We start from the raw sequence: 21,351 nt of genomic DNA, 5'->3' as shown, positions 1-21,351 counted from the left end.
GCTTAATTCGACTCATCAGCAGAAAGTTGACGCTGAGAGCATCGACGGCTACAGCTGGTTTCTGGTTCGGTGGTTCCGTCAGTCGCTGCAATGATTTTTTTGGGTTCCGATAATGAATGACTCTGATGACACGCTGGAAATCATGAAAACACTGACTCAGATACGAGTCCACACAAACACAGTGTGAGGACACTAATATATATATATATATAAATATTAACATCCACACTTCAGTTGAATATATTTTTTATTAAGTAACGTGAATTAAAACACATGTAAACATATAGTACCTCAGGCACTTTGAGGAGCTACTGAGTTTACTCTTCACGCAGCTGCAGCTAGATCTTCTTCAACACCTCTGAGTCCTCCCGTCTAACCAGTGCCCGTCACAGTAGAAAAACAGCTCTAGAAAAGTGAGCGTCCATTGCAGCTTCCCCTCAGCTCACCTCAGACGGAGACGGCGGCTGTCTGTCCAGGATGCTGGTCAGAGTTTTAAACGGATGTCCCCAGTCTCCGAGGGAGCTGAAATCCCCCGAGTCATCGATAACGAACGACTCCTCGAGGGAGCTAAGCGAGCCGGCCACCGAGCCATCGCCCTCGTAGGCGTAGGTGGCCAGCGAGTCGTAGGGCGGCGCAGCGTAGCCCTGCTGGCTCTCCTCCAGCCGGTGCTGGATGAACTCCCGGATCATCTCGGCGTCGCCCTCTGTCACTCTGCCCCGCGGGGACGATGGAGCCTCGCTGTTCACGGCGGCGATGACACTGGCCGTCTGTCGGTGGATGTCGGGTGACCTGACGTCGTCTCCACGGCTGCTGAGGTGCAGCAGGACTCCGTCTCCGTAGCCGTTCTTCTCCTTCCTGGAGGAGCTGCTGTGCGTGCTGGTGCGCTGCGAGTGTGTGTGGCGCAGAGTTCCCATGTCGAAGGCGCGAGTGTCGGCCTCGCCGCCGCCCTCGTCGTCGTAGTGGATGACGTTATCACGGATGTCCTCTTTGGACGTCATCAGCGTGTCTTTCTCTTTGTTTCGCCTCTGACCCATGTACAACGCCGCCATAACTGCAACACAGACATACAGATGGGTTAGTCTCAAAACATGAATTTCCTCTTTAGATTTCCACTCAAGTTAAACCTGTTTTACAGTTTTAGGGATTTTTGCATCTGTCAAATGATCATGACCACAAAGTTTGGACTTGGTTGGACTCGATTGTTCCATTATTAAAGATTACTTTAATAATGGAACTTTAACAGCGTCAGTTGTGCTTCAACAGAACAAGTAGACCTCTGGGACACTTTTAGACATGAACAGTAGAGGTATCCAACAGAATGCCACGTTTTTATTGAATTGAGGGAACTTAATACATTTCAGACAAAAAAATAAAAAAATAAAATCAGAGTTTTGTGTGAGAGCCGCTCTGCCTCTAAAACAGGAAACGGATCTTCTTCTCTGTGAGTTTACTGGAGCTACTGAGCATTATATGTATTATGTTCATAAGAAGGGAGGACATGATGTCCAGTATGAAGCAGCAGCTGTGCATCCAGATGTTCTCTTATACAGAAGCTCCTCAAACTTTTACGCTGCAGGTTTGATTCTGAATCCAGTGTTTCTGATGTGGCCGAATGTTAGAGTACACAGACCCGGTCGGACCTGGAGACAGAAACAGATGCTCTGGAACACACGGGTAGTAATACGTTTAGTAAAACAGCACAGTTTTGATGAGTCAGCAGCAGCACGTTTCCACATCCTCAGTCATTTCAATCATCATGTTTAATTTACTATAATATTATCTGTGTTCCAGTTTCAGAAGTATAAATTACTGGAGGGACACAAGCTACTGACAATATGTTTCACATGTAAAATAATGAGGTGTATGTTAAATGTCATGCTTACTTTTGTCCAGTTGAAATCTTTGTATTTCTCGTGTCCCACAATACAGGTGATGAAGAGGAAATCTGTGTTCCTTTAAGATGGTGCACAGGGACAATTTCACAAAAGTAAAATAAAATAACTTGATTTGTTTTAACGGAGTTCAAACAGTGTTCTCAGTCTGTTTACTGACAACTTCTTTTTAATAATCTGCTTTAATAGTTTTATAACAGACAAGTTAAAGGATCCCGATGGCAGATCTTCTGCCTTTAGTTGGAACAGTCATGTGACGGGTACAAACTGACCGAATTAAACACGAGCAGCTTAAAGACAGCAAAGAAGAAGAAGAAGAATCAATCATGCATCAATCATCCATTAATCAACCATCCATCATTCATCATCCATCCATCATCCTTTAATCATTCATCCATCATCCATCCATCCATCATCCTTTAATCATTCATCCATCATCCATCCATCCATCATCCTTTAATCATTCATCCATCCATCCATCCTTCCTCCCCTCCTGACCTTCAGAAGGTTGCTGGGGGGCAGAGTCAGTCCCAGCTGACCTTATGCAGGAGGCAGTGAACAGTGTGGACATTCAGTCTGAGACACATAGAGACAGACAGGCTTTCATGCTCACATTCACACCTGTGGGCGGTTCAGTCAGTCAGACCTGATCTGTATGTGGACTATAGAAACAGGAGCACAGAGGAGACGCAGGCAGACAGCAGGAGAACCAGCCAACACAGCAGCCGGCCTGCAGGCCCACCGTACACAGAGATTTAAACAGCAAGCTTTTCACAGCAGTATAACTCAATCTGAAAATTAAATCTTACAGATTGAAATTTGACCTTAATTCTGGATCACTTCACTTATTATGTCAGTGTGATTTTTTTTTTTTTCCTACATTCAACAAATTTGAAGCAATTTGAACTCCCTACAGCTCAGACTGCATTCACAGCTAAGGCTCATGGGAACTGTAGTTTTAAAGCTGCCGACCGCACTGATGAAAAAAATACATGAATATGATTTCTGGTAAACTTAGCCGTGCTAATTAAAATTTGAATCAACACATAAACGCATGGGGGTCTGAAGATTATCTGTGAAAATCTTGTTTCTTCAAAAGTTTCTACATACAATCATAATGTGTGTATATCTGTTTTGAATCTGTCCTGTGAAACAGCGGGAGGTGAAGTTATGGATTAATCTCTGTTCTTTCTCTACCTTTAACTCACTTCTTCGAGAATGTATCCATCCACTGTGCTGCAGGATAGAATCAAAAGGAGCAGGGCCACAGAGGCAGCTGCTTTAACCACACAATCAATGAGGTTCATTCAACCACTGCTGCAGTCCACTTCTGTCCACTGCAGTCCACTTCTGTCCACTGCAGTCCACTTTAGTCCACTTCTTACCACTTCAGTCCACTTCATTCTCTTGAACACAACTTACATCATGTTTTTTTTTTCTTCTTCTTTATAGACAAACATAATTTGTATTTTTCCTGTCATAACAAACAGGAAGATTAAATAAAGTTCTGAAAGTCTTTTTGGGTTCATGAGTTCTGCATCATATAAATGATCAGATGGTGACCTGATTGGATCAAACAGCTGACAGACTGAAGGTAACTGACTCATCACCAGCTAATGATTTGAGTGTGATGGTAGTTATTTAATTGTGTTATATTTATTCTGAAGGTGTGTTATGTTGTATGTCATGTTGTGTTATATGTTATATGTGGATGTACTGCATTGTGTTATATCCTGTGTACTATATCTACTACTCTCCTAGTACAGTCTGATTACACCTACTTAAACTGGAGAGGATGTTTCAGCACTGTTGGACCCAGATTAGAACTGCCTTCATGTTTTGTCCTGTTATCACTGGTCTCCATTCACAGAGAGGAAAACACGGATTATTCTGTGGAGCTCATCAGTGGAACATCAGTAGAAGAGACTGAAGTCAGAGGGTCCGATAAGCAAAGATCTCATGATTATATGAACATATGATCTTTTCCTCCCATGTCCTCTTTAAAGTCCTCAATAGAAAATCTACAACCTTTACATGCAGATGCAACATTAGCTCTCAGGATGGAACAACAGAAAGACTTTATAAAAGTATAACAGAGAGTCTGTCTGCTGCAGGTTTAATCTAACATCCTGTTTACTGCAGCGATTCACTAAACACTTCTACAGGTAGCAAATTACACCAAACAAACAATACAGCAAAATAGAGCTCTTCATTTCAGCAGCATCAGCAGCAGTGATGGAGCATGCTGCAGGTGGGAGAATAACGCTGAGTCAGCATTACAGGGTGATTTATTCAGTGGGGAGAGGAGGAGCAGGAGGATGAAGAGGAGGAAGAGGAAGAGGGGAGGAGGAAAAGGAGGAGGACGAGCAGGGGGACATTGTTGGTTTTTCTGTCACATCGTCACTCCCTGATGCATTAAAGTGGAGGAATTTGCCAGCTTCCTCCTCCTCTTCCTCTTCCTCTTCCTCCTCCTCTCCCTTCTCTGCCTCCACAACATACAGTACATAAAGAAATGTGTGTCTGTCAGGCATGAGGAGAAAAGTTGATGTATTAACCCAACCCCCCCCCCCCCCCCCCCCCCCCCCCTCACCACCTCATATCCTCCTTCAGTTCTCCTCCTGCTCTACAGAGGAGCACAATGAAGGAGGCGCGATACCCTCAGGAGGCTGTGATTCTTCTCTGACACACTGAGACCTACATGTATTGTTGGGGTGCATCAGTTAAAAGGGTTAGTATAAAACCTGCTTTCTCTTCATGTGTGTTTTAATGGAACACACACACACACACACACACACACACACACACACACACTGAGCCACACAATGGGAGCTGTATACATGCGTCGCTGCCTGTTCAGTGGCGGTTATGTAACTGTGGTTCTGTGTAACAGAATGAGAGGCTGGAGGAGAGAGAAGATGCCTCTCTCTTCAGCACCATCCTGTCATAGGTCATGGGCTGCTGGCGCCCCCTACTGTTTCATCATTAGCACTCATTCAATGTCTCCCTTTATCATCATTATACAAATATAACAAGAGTCTCAATTATATGCCACTTTAAAATGATAATCTGGTCAACAGGCTGTAACAGAGACATGATGTCAGTGTGCAGTTAAAATACACCAGAAATGAATCATGAGGAGTGAGCCTGAGCTGGGATAACAAGAGACTTTATTATCTAACCTGCTGCTTTCAGTTGTATCAACAGTGTTGGTAGATGTCACTGTGTGACAGTTATGTAACAGCAGAAGGACTCACCGATCAGCAGAGCCACACACAGGAGAATAGCCATCAGAGCTCCGGTGCTGAGGCCCACGGGCAGGAAGATGGCCTCGGCCGAGCAGGTGAGCAGCGAGCCTCGGGCCTCACAGGAGCACACTCGGATGGTGAGGGTGGAGGTGCTGCTCTGGGCGGGGTACCCGCTGTCCTCTACCACCACAGGGAGGACGTACACCTCCTGCAGCCGCCGCTGGAAGCCCGAGCGCCGAGTCACGATGCCCGCCGTGTTGTCTGTGAACAACCAAGGAGCATGTTACTATATTATCACAGATAGAAATGTATTTACCGACTGACTGCCATCACACCAACATCTGAAACATGTGGTCACACCTCAAAGATCACATCTTCAAATGAGAAACACAACGATAACTTATGAATCAGAGTTAACCCTGCAGGACATGGCTGGTGGTATCCTGTACTACAGACCAGGGAGAGAACATCAGTGTCAGACATCTCTCACTGACTTTATTTATTCCTGAAACAGAGCAGGAGGAAACAAAGCATTTGTTTGGGACTATTTTCAGTGGTGAAATAAAGTCCACAATAAAAAAAAAACACAATAAAGAGGAGCTTTGGACGGTGGAGCAGTCATCTGGCTTCCCTTCAGTCTCACATCACACAGCAGCCAGTTCAGCCTTTAACATTTCACAGTGGTGTTTCATTTTTTTTTTCCTTCTTCCCAAATACAGATTTAGACACCTTTTAGCCTGACGTGTGCATGCGCGCGTGTTTATGTCAGAACAGATCTATCCTCCCCCTGCTGGACGAAGATGAGGCCTGACAAGGTAGACCATTAAAGCACCTTTCTTCAGTTTTACACACACACACACACACACACACACACACACACACACACACACACACACACACACTCCAGTTCCCTCGGTGGCTTCAGGCCGGTGTGTCGGACCCAATCAAGCGTGATGCTGACTGTAAAGGTACAAACACACAAATATAACAAAGCATGAGGCGCTGCAGGGAGAAGCAGGTGTCAGAGGAGGATCTGCTGAAGCTGCTCGCCGGAGTCCGTATGTGAGAAAACGTTCTGTGGTAGGTGATGTTTAAAAAGATCTGGTTTTACAAATACCAGCAAAGACCTGCTCAGACCCAGAGTTCAGGTTGATTGTTGCATTTCAACTAATGTGCATGCAGCGGGAAGCTGAGGCATGTTGTTCTCCTGGTTGCTGAAAGATGCACTGAAATCTGTAAAATGATAGAAATATGAGGCAAGACTGAAAATAAAGCAGAGTGAAATGCAATAAATTGGTCGTAACATCGAGGATTAGAAATATTCTTTAAATTTCTCGTGAACCAATGAATTCATAAACTCATCATAAAAATATATATTTTACAGAATAAAATGATGAACTGAAGACTTTTTATATGCAAACGGTCAATTTCACTGTGATATTAAAATGTTTTGTACAAAAAAAGATTGTGTTCATCATACAGCTCAATACCTGATTGACAGACAGACAGACTGTGATAATATTTCAAATCCTGAGTGTGTGACTGATCTGAAATCTAAATCTGTGTGTCTGGTTGAACGTGTGTGTGACACATCCATGACGTCCTACTTTGTGCAGGTTGGTTTGTGGATTCATATGAATTTGTTTGGCCTCAGACTTCTCCACGATTAACCACTTAAGTTGATCGGTGTGATTGGTGAAACCTGTCCCGAGCTCATTCACACTGATCAGCCACAATACCGCTGATTTTTATTTGACCTTTATTTAACCAGGTAATATCAATTGAGAACCAATTCTCATTTACAATGATGACCTGTGATATTTGGTCCCTCTCATTTAAATTAATTGGGTGCCTATTTGATAAATAATGAGCCACTGAAAGCACTCGAGAAGGGATCTCTGTGATGATGATACCACAAGCAAAACCTTTTTCAGCATTCATAAGGTCGACAAATGAGTGTAGAAATGACTAACCCTAAGTGGAAAACTATCCTGAGGTCTGATGGATCACAATCTGAGATTCTGTTTGGAAATCATGGACGCTGCATCCTCCAGGTTAAAGAGGAGAGGGACCATCCAGCTTGTTATTAGTGCACAGTTCTAAAGCCAGCATCTATGATGGTACAGGGATGCATTAGTGCACATGGCATGGGTAGCTTGAACATCTGGAAGGAAGCATTAATGCTGAATGATATATTCAGGTTTTGGAGCAACATATGCTGCCATCCAGACAACGTCTCTTTCAGGGAAGGTCTTGTTTATTTCAGCAGGACAACGTCCAACCACATTCTGCACGTATTCCAACAGCATGGTTCTCTAGTAGAAGAGTACGCTGATAAACTGGCCTCCTGCAGTCCAGACCTGTCAATCATTGAAAACATCTGGAGCATCAGGACATGAACAATACAACAAAGGAGACCTTGAACTGTTGAGCAGCTCAAATCCTCTATCAGGCAATAATGGGACCACATTCCACTTTCAAAACTCCAGAAACCAGTCTCCTCAGTTCCCCAACGTTTCCAGAGTGTTGTCAAAAGAAGAGTTGATGCAGCTCAGTGGTGAACATGATTCTGGAACAACTATATAGAGACGTGATGCTGCATCAGATTAAAAATCAGCAGACATTTTTCATAAACCAATAACATTTCTCAGTTTCAAGATTGTATATGTGGTCTTTGGTCTATTTTCAATAAAACATAGGTTTATATTATTTGCAAATCATCACATTCTGTTTTTATTTACATTTTACACAACGTCACTACTTCTTTTGGAAACAGGGTTTTAAATCCAATATTTCATTTTTTTTTTTAGCTGTTTTTGGTCTTCACCAACTCAGAATAATGAAAAAGGCCTGACATCTGAACAATGACCTGACACTCACTATCGCGCTCCATAAAACTGACGAGAGCTGCAGATTCAGTTTATAGGTCTTTTCCTCTAATGTCTCTTTGACTTACTTCCAAAGTCTCGAACAGTGAAGTTCCTGTTACGGAGCTCTTTGGGAGACTTGAAGAAGAATCTCTGGCCAACAGGAGGACAGTCTTTGTCCACCGCACCGACCGTCTGAATCACCTGGACAGGTAGCATACAGAAAAAACATCTGTTCAGCATAAATCCAGCCCAGTCTCTTGTACTGCACTCAGCAGTCCACTAGAGGGCAGCAGGTGTTTATGACTGTTTGTGTTTTTATTAAACACAAAACAAAACGTTTCCACAAAACAAACAAATTCACATAACAGCAACTAATGCAGTAATACAATTTAAAAGAAAACCATAACATCACACACAAACACACACATGCATGTACATACATGTTAAGTCAAGCCTAGTAATGTAATACTAACATACTAAATCAAATTAAATGCCACAGCTTCTAAAAGTTAATGCGATGTCATAGGGATGTCAGAATTAATCATAACTCAGTGTCTCAAGTCTTTGACATTTCCAACCAAACCCATTTATTTATACTCAAGTTATGTTTACCTTTCATAATTCATTTTTCCTCAATGTAATCATGTCTAAGATATAAAATAAAGGAGTTCAAAGCCAGCTTTTTTGAGGAGTTGAATGTGTAAATTTTGCCAAGTAATACAACAATGTTCAATAACAGGTTTTTGTTTTCCTGAAATCCCCAAATACTATTAAAAGGAGATAGAGGTAAAAAATATTGCTTGCTCAGTTAACAGATTTGCCACCTGCTGCCAAAATAATGCAACATTAACAGAATAAATGCAGAAGGTTTTTGTCCAAGGAAGAAGAGCATCAAACATACTTTCCCAATATGTATAGGAGCGATTTGGAAGAGACATTATATTTTTAGAGGACATAAAAAAAGATATGAACATCAGAAGTAATTTTAAAGTTCACCATCCATTAATGATTTTAATTGTCCTGATGTTTTTTAATCAGACTTCACCACACCAAAGGAATTGCAGATAATAGCTGCATTTAGAAATGTCTTGTACAAATTGCACCATATTTTAAAATGAAGTAGTCATATCCAAGAAAACATCCTTTGACATCCAATATATCATTCACAAAATTAATATGCTTGTTCATAAATAAAAGCCAATATAAAGATTTCTCATCACTACAGATGTTTTCATTTAGCCACAACTACTGTTGTTTGGCTTCGTCTGAAGTTTTTGGTGGAATAATTGAAACCGGAGCATCATTGAGTTTCGACAGAATGGGAACAGATTTAAAAATAAGTTTATTACAGTTTCTATAGAGGACTGAGATAATTGAAAAAGGGGATAAAATTTCACCACAAATTCGTTTTTTCTAACCAAAAACAACCTGGATGAGAACCAGGTAGGGTTATTGTTTTTATTTTTTTTTATTTTTATTTGTATTGTTATTTATTTATTCAGGTTTATTATTCCAAATGAACCTGAGGATTTTCTTTTCTCAAAGAAAAGTAGCATCAGGAGAAGGCAAAGACAAAACACAGTCAGTAAACTGTGACGTTATCAAGGAGTTCATTATTATAACTTTACCATATATTTATACATATTCACCTTCCCAGACCTGGATAATTTTATCTACTTTGTTTCATATCTAAGTTAGCTTCACTAAAGGTTTTTGATCTTTTGTGAAATCCCAAAAGATTTAAAGGGCCATCTGACTATTTAATTGGAACCAGGCAGGGAAGACAAAAATTTGATATTTTAATGATCCAAGAAAACAACATTTCTCATAGTTCGGCTTCAGGTCTGATATGGAGAAAAAAAAGATTGAACTGTAGAATAAGAGTTTCTAAAGATAGGGCGTGGTTTGTGTTGACTTGGGTCAGAAGTCGGTGCATGTCACATGACCTGTCTCATGTGACAGAGGTCATCTGATGAAGAACAGGACAGAAGTTGTGGACTCTTGGTGTGTAATATTAACCACATGATTGTTTTAGGACATGATGCAAAAACGTGACATTGACAAGCTGCCCTCTAGTGGACTGGCAGGTATATTACATGCTTTGACATGAAATCATGGTACCTAAATAAGAACAGACAGATAAGTTTAGTTGCTTGTGAATATACAACCAGTAGCTCCACCCCAGAGATCTGATTGGTCAACTGTACATTTGGAACAAATCATGATGACATCACATCCTGCTCATCACGAGAAATATCCCTCCACCTCCTCAATGTGAATATAGAATTAGAATAGAGTTTCATATAATATAATGTAGTTTCTACTTGTTCTAGGTCTATTAAATGACCCATTTGGTGAAGTCGGGTCTCTTTTGGTCCTTTTTGGTCGCTCCGAGCACCCGTACCGTAACACCACGGATAGTCACGCACTTACAATCCTAGAGGAGGCTAGCTGGACCGGTTTGGTTTGAACACATGACACGGAGCTAAAATGTTAAAAACACATGAGAACATGGATATCTTTGTTCATCAGATATCTTAGTTCATCAGATATCTTTGTTCATCAGATATCTTTGTTCCAACCAGGCTGAACTAGCTGATCAGTTTAGTGTTTCTATGTTCTGTATTTATTCAGTTGGAGACTAGAAATCCTCTCTGTTGCTAGGTGGTTGCTAAGGGTCCGACTACTTTCTCGCGTAGTAAACATTGCATTCGTTACATAAGAGTCTGTTGAGGATACTGATTGCTTTCAAGTTCTTAGTGATACCCCATGTGTTACCACGGAAACGGAGATCACACTAACAAAGTGTTTTATATTTTAGAGTGAATTGCTCCACAATATGAACACATTTAGATACATATTTAATTTAGTTGGTAACTTGTATAATATTACACTCGGTCCTGACCACATCACTGTCGTGCCAATAATGACGTTATAGCAGAGGTCTTCAACAGGGGGTCCGTGACCCCCAGGGGGTCCGTAGAGGTACTGCAGGGGGTCTGTGAAATTTTTGGTTGATTAGAGAATTTTTCAATTTTTCCCCCAATTTTTTTTCCCCACAAATTTAAATGTCTTTAAATAGACATCAACATGAATCCAACATGTTGTAGCGGATGGATGAATGGAGGCAGAAGATGTTATCTTTCAGTCAGAAATGTACATTCAGCAGGAGACCAGCCTAGACCTGTCCCTCCAAGCCTAGACCTGTCCCTCCATTCCTGGACCTGTCCCTCCAAGCCCGGACCTGTCCCTCAAAGCCTGGACCTGTCCCTCCATTCCTGGACCTGTCCCTCCAATCCTGGACCTGCCTGTCCCTCCATTCCTGGACCTGCCTGTCCCTCCATTCCTGGACCTGTCCTTTCAAGCCTCCTGCACTGCTCCAGTTTAATATAAAACACTATTTTATACAGTATCTATCGTCGGGGTCCCTGCTCCATCTCTTTATCAGTTTGGGGGTCCTTGGCCTGAAGACCCCTGCGTTAAAGAACTCCCTCTCGTGAAATATTGCTTGTGATTAAAACATAGCCAGTTTGAATGAAGTGGCTGTTTTTCTTCCTGACTGAAGGAATGTGAACCATTTGAATCCTCTCTGAGGAGAGAGCCCAGATAAAACAGGAAGTGATTCTCAACTTAATGGCAGTATTGTGTGTAGAATCGCTTTATTGGTGTTTGCACTGCTCTTGGTATAAAATCTGAAGATTCAGTTTACCTGTCCAATTCTGGAGTTTTCACAAACGAATGTGTCTGAAGGAACCGCCAGCTCGGGAGGGAACTCGTTCACATCCAACACGTTGATGCTCACCGACACTTTGGTGGACAGCAGAGGGTTGTCTGAGGAGCCACAGTCAGGTGTTAGGGACACAGCGTGGTACGTTCATCAAACATACATCCAGTCTGACAGTGATGTGGACATCGTTTCTAACATGTCACTCACAAACCAACTCTTTCATCAGCTCCTCTGTTCGGGTCCAGACTCTTCAGGACAGAACAAACCCTTAACTACGCAGTACCATCGAACTCAGTGTGTTGGGTTGTGCACAGATGTCCCTGGATTGTACTGTGTTGTCTGAACCACACCGCTGTCGGCTTTCAGTTAACACCATAATGGGCAAACAAACTAATCTAGTTTGCTAAAAACACCTGCAGATGAACGATGTCTGCAGAAAACAACTTGAAGACACGTGTGGTTTCAGGTACCAGATGCAAAACGTAGATGCTTCACTAAATTCCTTTGCAGCGGTACACAGGAAGTCCTCTAGGGAAGCAGGAAGTGACCGCACAGCATGAAGGAGCTAAAGTCAAGGCTAACACGAGAGTTACCTTACTAAATAACAAAATTAAGTTAATTGTAATCAGTTGCAGTTAATGAGAATAAATCTGTAATTAAAGTACACCTGACGTACGAGGGCGGATCAGTAAGTTCAGAGATTGTTCCTGAACGATGAGCAGCAGGAAGGAAGAACCATGAAGACAAAGTTTTATACATTTCATCGCTTTATCAAAGCGAGTTACACATGGGTTCCCATCCATCCATCCATTATCTACACCCGCTTTATCCTGAACAGGGTCATGGGGGGAGGGGGGGCTATCCCAGCTCACTTTGAGCGAAGGCAGGGTTCACCTGGACAGGTCACCAGTCCATCACAGGGACACATAGAGACAGACAGAAACAAAGACCGTTCACACCTCAGGGCAGTTTGTAGAACCACCAGTTAACCTGAGGTTCATGTTTCTGGATGTTGGGAGGAAGCTGGAGTAGCGAGAGAACCCACGCAGGCACACGGAGAACATGCAAACTCCACACAGAACAGCCCGGATTCCAACCCAGAACCTTTTTGCTGTGAAGCGACGATGCTAACCACTGAACCACGGTACTTCCCCCCACACATGGGTTTGTAAAAGTTAATAAAAGATCAAAGTTAGTCAGTGTTGACTTCTGTCGGGAGGTTTACACACTCGTTTTAGAATGTTCAGCTTTATTTCCCAGTTTAAAATATTTGATAGAAAAGCAGTCGAATCAAATGTAAAAAGTTACTTTGATGAAGTAATAAAAATAGTTAAATTATTATTACATTTGTAACAGCGTAACTAGTAATCTGTAAGTCATGAACATTTCAAATGTAACTTTCAGCACACTGGACAGAGACACATCCTCTAAAGACCAAGAGACCTGCACTGACGGCGGATGGTGAAGGAACCAATCGGACCGCTGACTGAAGCACTATTCACCTGTCACAGGGCCAGTACAAGTACAACGTCACTAAAAATGGTAAAAAAAAAAAATACAATAAAAGAGTTGTGACTGCTGTACTTGATGTCCTATTTAGTCCTGGGAGAAGTTCACAAAGAGAAACAACCAAGTAATGAGGTACCAAAAGGGTTTTGGTTGGTTTGGACTTTACTTTAATGTCCCTATAATTCTTGCAGTGACCCTGATCCTGAAATATGAACTGACCGACAGACAGATACAGACGTAGTAAAGTATTTATAACATGAGCTGTAAAACATTAAATATCTTACAGAGGAAAGATGTATTTTTTAATGTCTTTTTTCAGAACTAAACTGACTTAAATCTGCTGCTGTTTTCTCCTGCTGATCCAGATGTAACTTCAGCTGTGGCCAATAGATGGAGTCATGTATGCATCACATGTTAAGATGATCCTCAGCGACAGGTGTGTGTGTGTGTGTGTGTGTGTGTGTGTGTGTGTGTGTGTGTGTGTGTGTGTGTGTATGTGTGTGTGTGTGTGTGTGTGTGTGTGTGTATGTATGTGTCTGTGTGTTTGTATATATGTGTTTGTGTGCGTATGTGTGTGTGTGTGTCGTACTCATTAAGTTTGGTTGTTATGATGATGTTGTTGGTGTGTAGTGCCGTGGTCAAGTTTAAGGAAGCAGTTACATGTTTATCCTCTTCGATGCCGTGTGTTAAAGCAGTGGAAGACATCTACGTTGATCTTAGTCCCACACAAGTGGATCATCTGGTAGAAAACACTGCAGTATCTCTGCTACAACTCTAGATGATGTCGCCCCTCTGAAGAAGAGAGTCATGAACCAGAGGAAGTTGTCTCCATGGTCCAACTCAGAACTACGCTCTGCTAGGCAGCGACTAGAAAGATGGAAAGGAAATGGAGTTCCACTAATTTAGAAGAGTTTCACCTGCCTGGAAGGAGAGTCTAATATTATATAAGAAAGCTCTTCGTAAGGCCAGAACTTTATATTATTCATCATTAATAGAGGACAACAAGAACAACCCCAGGTTTCTTTTCATCACTGTAGCAGGCTGACAAAGAGTCCCAGTTCTGTTGAGTCCTCTATTCCTTCAGCTCTCAGCAGTAATGACTTCATTAACTTCTTTACTAATAAAATTCTTACTATCAGGGAGAGAATCGGGCCGACCCTTCCTGACACCATCACTGATGTGATGTTAAACACAGCAGCCCTGAAAGCAACTGTAGGACCAGATGTAAACTTGGAACATTTCTCTCCTGTTGAGCTCTCTGAGTTAACTAGAATTATTTCTTCATCTGGATCCTCTAGCTGTCTGTTAGATCTCATCCCAACTAAACTTTTGAAGGAAGTCTTCCCTTTAATTAATACTTCCATATTAGATCATATCAACCTATCTATTGTAACCGGCTATGTACCGCAGGCTTTTAAAGTGGCTGTAATTAAACCTTCACTTAAAAAGACGACTCTTGATCAGCTGTTTTAGGAAACTACAGACCAATTTACAACCTGACGTTTATTTCTAAAATCCTTGAAAAAGTTGTTTCAAATCAACTTTGTGATCATTTACAAAGGAATGATCTGTTTGAAGATGTTCAGTCTTTAGAGTTCATCATAGCACAGAAACAGCTCTGGTGAAAGTTACTAACGACCTTTTATTAGCCTCAGATAATGGACTCGTCTCTGTACTTGTTCTTCTGGACCTCAGTGCTACTTTTGATACGATTGATCATACGATCTTATTACAGAGATTAGAAGACGTTACGAGGATTAAAGGAACTGCATTAGACTGGTTCAAATCCTACTTATCAGATAGATTCCAGTTTGTCCATGTCAACAATGAGTCTTCCAGACAAACAAGAGTTAGTTATGGAGTTCCACAAGGCTCAGTGTTAGGCCCAATACTTTTTACTTTGTACATGCTTCCATTAGATGTCATCAGGAAGCACTGCATCAACTTCCATTGTTATGCAGATGACACTCAGCTAGATCTTTCTATAAAACCAGATGAAACTAATCAGTTAGTAAAACTTGAAGCCTGTCTAAAAGACATAAAGGCCTGGATGACCAAAAACTTCCTGCTTCTAAATTTAGACAAAACAGAAGTTCTTGTACTTGGTCCTAAACACCTCAGAAACTCTTTCTGTAATCACTTAGTTACTCTAGATGACGTTGTCTTGGCCTCCAGCAAAACTGTGATGAACCTTAGAGTCATCTTTGATGAGGATTTGTCCTTTAGACACCATATAAAGCAAATCTCCAGAACTGCCTTCTTTCATCTTCGTAATATTAATAAAATCAGGAAAATCCTTCCTCAGCGTGACGCAGAAAAACTCATTCATGCATTTGTTACTTCTAGACTAGATTATTGTAATTCCTTGTTGTTAGGATGTCCAAATTACTCATTAAAAACCTGCAGCTGATCCAAAATTCTGCAGCAAGAGTACTGATGGGATTTATCAAGAGAGATCATATTTCTCCAGTTTTATCTTCTCTTCACTGACTTCCTGTGAAATCAAGAATAGAGTTTAAAATTATCTTGATGACTTACAAAGCTCTACATGACCAGGCTCCATCATATCTTAGAGATCTTATAGAACCATATAATCCTATCAGAGCACTCCTCTCTCAGTACGCTGGTCTACTTGTGGTTCCCAGTTTCCAGAAGTAGAATGGGAGGCGGAGCTTCAGTTTTCAGGCTCCTCCCCTGTGGAACCAGCTCCCAGTTTGTGTTGGAGGGGCAGAAATCCTCTCTAGCTTTAAGATTAGACTCAAAACGTTCCTTCTTGATAAAGCCTATAGTTAGGGCTGGCTCAGGTAGACCTGAACCAACCCTTAGTTATGCTGTTATAGGCCGAGGCTGCTGGAGGACCTCGTTACATGCTGAGCTTCTTTTCTTTCCTCCTACTCTTTAACTGACTCATACCTCACCATCTTCTTCTCTCCCATAGTTTCTTCTTATTATCTGTTGTCTCCATTCAGTTCCTTCGCTCGTATAGTTTCTGTTCTTTCTTTTCCAGATGTCCCGTCATGGAGCTGCATGTCTCTGCTCTGTGATTGTTGTCTCCACCAACAGTTCTTCTATTCTATCTCTATGCTGTCCTTTTCTCTCTCTGCTCTCCTCTCACCCCAACCGGTCGAGGCAGATGCTCCGCCCACCTCTGATCCTGGTTCTGTTAACAGATGCTCCGCCCACCTCTGATCCTGGTTCTGTTGGAGGTTTCTTCCTGTTAAAGGGAGTTTGTCTTCCCTCTGTTGGAGGTTTTTCTCCCTTAAAGAGGAGTTTTTACCTCCTAGTTTAGGTGGGAATTGTTGAATTGTTAAATTGTTGAATTGTTGAATTGTTGAATTGTTGGTTTCTCTGTATAATATTATAAAGTCTTGCTGTAAATACTTTAATGTGTTAATTGCCATGAAATAACCTGTGTTGTGATTTGGCGCTATATAAATAAAGTTGAATTAAATTGAATTGAATAGTACTCAGAGTTTGGTTGTTATGGTGATGTTGTTGGTGTGTAGTACTCACTGAGTTTGGTTGCCACCACGGTGATGTTGTGTTGAACAGCTGTCTCTCTGTCCAGGTAATCGTTGGTAGAAATGGTTCCCTCCACATTGTCGATGTCGAAGCAGCTGTCAGCTTCCGTCTGCCACTCCAACAGATACCTGTAGAGACAAGGCAAGAGTAGAGGACAGGTGTTGATCTGTGTCATGAGATCTAAGAAGTTCTTTCAGTGCAGCAGAGGAACACACAACTGTATATGTGTTCATACCAACAGCTTCTATCAGTTTATTTACAGTATGTCCTGTAATCCCAGACCAACTTGGATCTCCACCTGCAATATGTTGACAGGGCAGCAGACGTTTTCCTTCAGTGTAACACACTCTCAGTGTTTAATTCATGCTATTTTAATTAAGTTTTAATCAGTACTCTCACTGAGCTGCTGGTCATGTTATCCACAGACAATTCTGACAAACGTTAAGTCAACCGTGTTTACTCATGTTGACAAAGAGACGGACAGACATACTTTGAGCAGGGTTAATGGTTAACTAGGAATCATTTTCACTTGTCTTAATATTTTAACATATTTATTTTATGCCTTTTATAGTTGACAGCAAACAGTTCAAGTCGGAAAAATTGAATTGCTCTTCACTTTTTTTGACTTATTTATTTGTTTTGTTTGCTGTACCAAAAATGTACAGACCCGGGACTCCAACATGTTTAATTCAACCAATCACAGGAGAGCTCTTGTGTTTGTGACACATGTCGATGTTGGAGTGAAGGTAGAGAGCTTCAGTTTAAAGGGTGATTTACAAAAGCACAGAGAACATCCATGAGTGTGAAGGTAATTCATCTGGAGGGTAAATAAAGCATGTTGCATTCATATCAGCCCTCCAGGACCACACATTAAATAACCCGGTTAAATATATACATGTTATACATATTTATGATATCTGCTCTAATTTCCTCCTGCAGCTGAAGAAGAGCTTGTTACCGGACAGCACTGCTGCTCGCGTCCAGGTCGTGAGCCGTCACCGAGCCGATAATGCTTCCTGGAGGCGTGTCCTCGTACACGTCCATGGAGTAAGACGGTTTGGTGAAGACAGGCGGCTCATCCACGTCCAGCACGTTGACTTTGACCGTCACTGAGTCCCTGAAGGGGCCCAGGTGGAGGAACCGGGGGTCCAGCTGGGCGTTGGACGCTTCCACTTTAAACATGTACGACTTCTTGGTTTCATAGTCGAGGGTCTGAAGAAACACAGGAACAAAGACAAGAGAGAAGGAGGGATGAAACCCAAAGACAACAGAGCTGGACAGACAGGTAGATCACACAGTGACCTTTGACCACCGTCTGTTACATCTCAAAGACCGAGCGGTTGGTCATAGATTACAGCCCTGCTCAGGTTTACTGGCTGGGAAGTAGATTTAACAGTCTGTGACGAAGATCAGGATCTTCGTCACAGACTGAGGTCCCGTCACCTGATTCTGAGATGGAGGTCATAGAAGTTACCATGAAAAGATAAAGCGAGTGTGATGCCACCTCAGTTCCATGTTTGTTGCTCAGTGCTTCATATTTAACTAAAAACAGCTGACTTTAATAGAACCCCATTAACACCCGAATTAAATATTATTTTAATTTAAATATAATGTTGAGTTGTCTCCCACACTGTTCAAGCTGAAAACAAGCTTATAAACATAAATAAGTGACTGAAGCACATGTACTGTAGTCACATTCAGCTTCATCCTGCTCCACTATGGAGGAACGACATGACAGTTACAGTTAGTGGGTGAATGAAGCAGACACAATAATTAGTGCTGGCACTGAGAGGATTCTGTAACCTCATCCTGTATATCTACACACATTCAATAATTCCATTTCTACATCTCAGGCATGATGCAAAGATCACCTGCCTGATTGTTGCATAGAAACGGTGACTACTTCATATATTAATTCCTCCCAGCAGAGACTTCAAAAGCAGCATGTTTGGTTCCTGAAGTCCAGTCAGTGTGATGAACGCTCAGCTCTCTGAACACTTCGGACACAGAGGAAGTTGGATTTCCATTCTTCATCTGCTTATGAACACACCGGAAACACACACTGTACCGATACACATTCAGATACACACACGTCACAGGCAGTTTACCTGCAGCTGCTGGAGACAGTGGACACTGTTGTCACTGAAACCATGAGGAGGAGAGACACACACACACACACACACACACACACACACACACACACACACACACACACAGTCACACACACACACACACACACACACACACACACACACACACACACACACACACACAGTCACACACACACACACACACACACACACACACACACACACACACACACACACACACACACACACACAGTCACACACACACACACACACACACACACACACACACACACACACACACACACACACACACACACACACACACACACACACACACACAGGGTGACCCATCCCTCCTGGTTCCTAACCATCAGCACCACACACACTCCAAACTGACTCACTGCTCCTGCTTCATGTCACATGATCTCTGTTCCACACCTGACATGTGTTCATACACACACATACACACTAGATGACACCCTGTCGTTCATTTGATCACTTTGTATTTGATTGTACATTCAATGTTGAACAAAAGTGAATGCGGCCAAAGTCCTTTAGCGTTTTCTAGCTGTTGATATGTGATATTGGTTTTAGTTATTGATGTAATCATTGACTTCCATATCAGTAGTTCAGTATATATAGTGAGTCTGATTAGTGTCTGATGATGACTGACACCTGTCCAGTCAGATGAGATCAGTGGTGCCGTTCTTATCAGCTGATGTAGACACAACGTCACCATTGGTCAGATGAGGAATAGTAAACCAGGGACTCTCTTGTGTTATTCGCACTGACTTCCATAAAACCTGCTATATTTATGTTTAATTACATTAAACTTTGGGTCGGCACACAAAGGCTGCTGGGAGACGATTAGCTCCTGCAGCTAACGGGTTATTTGTCATCGTGTGGAGCTGAGCTTCTAATTCAGTTCCTCACCTCCAACATGTGGAAAGACTGCGAGCAGAATTATCTCTGCAGGAGGTGGAGGAACAAACAGGTGAGCAGCAGAGGGACAGAAACCACCGCTAACTGCTACGCTAGCATGTTAAGTACCCAATGACGTGACCCGATTATCTCTCACATCAGATGTGACACGCTGCCCAAGGAAAAGATCCATGTCTTAGGCCTCCTCGGTCACCTCCCTCCCTCTGAAAGAGGTGAAACATGAACCGAGTGGCAGGAGGTAAATACACCTGCACCAGGTGGTCACCTGTTCCTCTACTGCAGCGAGCTGCAGACCACCGATTTGCATGAAGAGCCACTGAATGATATGCTGTACTGACTTGGAGTAAAACATGAGACTACGAGCAAAACACTCCACAAAAAGATGGAGGATTTCATTATAAAAACCTCCTGCACTCTTAAAAATTAATGTTTTTTATTCTTAAAAGCAATTTGACAAACACACAGGTGACTATCTGACAGATGGATGCAACATATTTCCTCATGACTGAGACAGTGAATTATAATAATACTTAATAAAGGACAGTTAGAGATATAATATATGGACATATAATAACAATAAAGATTCAGGCCGAGGAGGAGGAGGAGGAGGAGGAATGGCAACAATCGTTCACTCAAGTTTATCAATTAATCCAAAGCCTAAACTTAGTTATAAATCATTTGAGAGTCTGACTCTTAGTCTCTCACCCGAACTGGAAAGCAGAGAAACGGATTGTATTGTTGTTGTTTATCTCCCACCTGGTCCTTATTCAGAGTTTCTAACTGAACTCTGACTTTTGATCAGATTTAGTGCTGAGTTCAGATAAAGTGATGATAGTGGGAGACTTTAACATTCATGTTGACGTGGACAACGACAGCCTCAGTTCTACTTTCAGCTCATTATTAGATTCTATAGGCTTTTATCAGGATATAAATAAACCCCGTCACCGTGGTAACCACACTCTCCATCTGGTTCTGTCGTATGGGATGGAAACTGAAAATGTAATAGTATTTCCTCCAAACCCTGTTTTGTCGGACCACTTCTTATTAACATCTGAAGTTCCAATAATGGACGACACAGCATGTGGGAATAAATCCCACTACAGTAGATGTCTGTCAGATGATGTCGTGGTCAAGTTTAAGGAAGCAGTTACATGTTTATCCTCTTCGATGCCGTGTGTTAAAGCAGTGGAAGACATCTACGTTGATCTTAGTCCCACACTAGTGGATCATCTGGTAGAAAACACTGCAGTATCTCTGCTACAACTCTAGATGATGTCGCCCCTCTGAAGAAGAGAGTCATGAACCAGAGGAAGTTGTCTCCATGGTACAACTCAGAACTACGCTCTGCTAGGCAGCGACTAGAAAGATGGAAAGGAAATGGAGTTCCACTAATTTAGAAGAATTTCACCTGCATGGAAGGAGAGTCTAATATTATATAAGAAAGCTCTTGGTAAGGCCAGAACTTTATATTATTCATCATTAATAGAGGACAACAAGAACAACCCCAGGTTTCTTTTCATCACTGTAGCAGGCTGACAAAGAGTCCCAGTTCTG

General features: G+C 41.9%; 1 protein-coding gene across 1 annotated transcript in view; it reads right to left on the bottom strand.

The window, feature by feature from the left end:
- Positions 1 to 257: 257 nt before the first annotated feature.
- Positions 258 to 21,351, bottom strand: part of LOC138192521 (cadherin-12-like) — a 54,336-nt gene continuing 33,242 nt past the window's right edge. Inside the window, exons 7-12 of the mRNA XM_069139959.1 lie at positions 17,724 to 17,977; positions 16,757 to 16,893; positions 11,717 to 11,838; positions 8,094 to 8,208; positions 5,147 to 5,398; positions 258 to 1,051 (exon numbers count right to left, since the gene is read on the bottom strand). Of these exons, the coding sequence (XP_068996060.1) occupies positions 438 to 1,051; positions 5,147 to 5,398; positions 8,094 to 8,208; positions 11,717 to 11,838; positions 16,757 to 16,893; positions 17,724 to 17,977 (1,494 nt within the window). The 3' untranslated portion in view covers positions 258 to 437. The remainder of the gene's footprint in view (positions 1,052 to 5,146; positions 5,399 to 8,093; positions 8,209 to 11,716; positions 11,839 to 16,756; positions 16,894 to 17,723; positions 17,978 to 21,351) is intronic.

The sequence above is a fragment of the Embiotoca jacksoni genome, unplaced genomic scaffold, assembly GCF_022577435.1.
Source record: "Embiotoca jacksoni isolate LCO1_2020_lvr unplaced genomic scaffold, fEmbJac1.0.p SCAF_88, whole genome shotgun sequence".
Classification (NCBI taxonomy): Eukaryota; Metazoa; Chordata; class Actinopteri; family Embiotocidae; genus Embiotoca; species Embiotoca jacksoni.
This window is presented reverse-complemented; position numbering and strand designations above follow the sequence as displayed.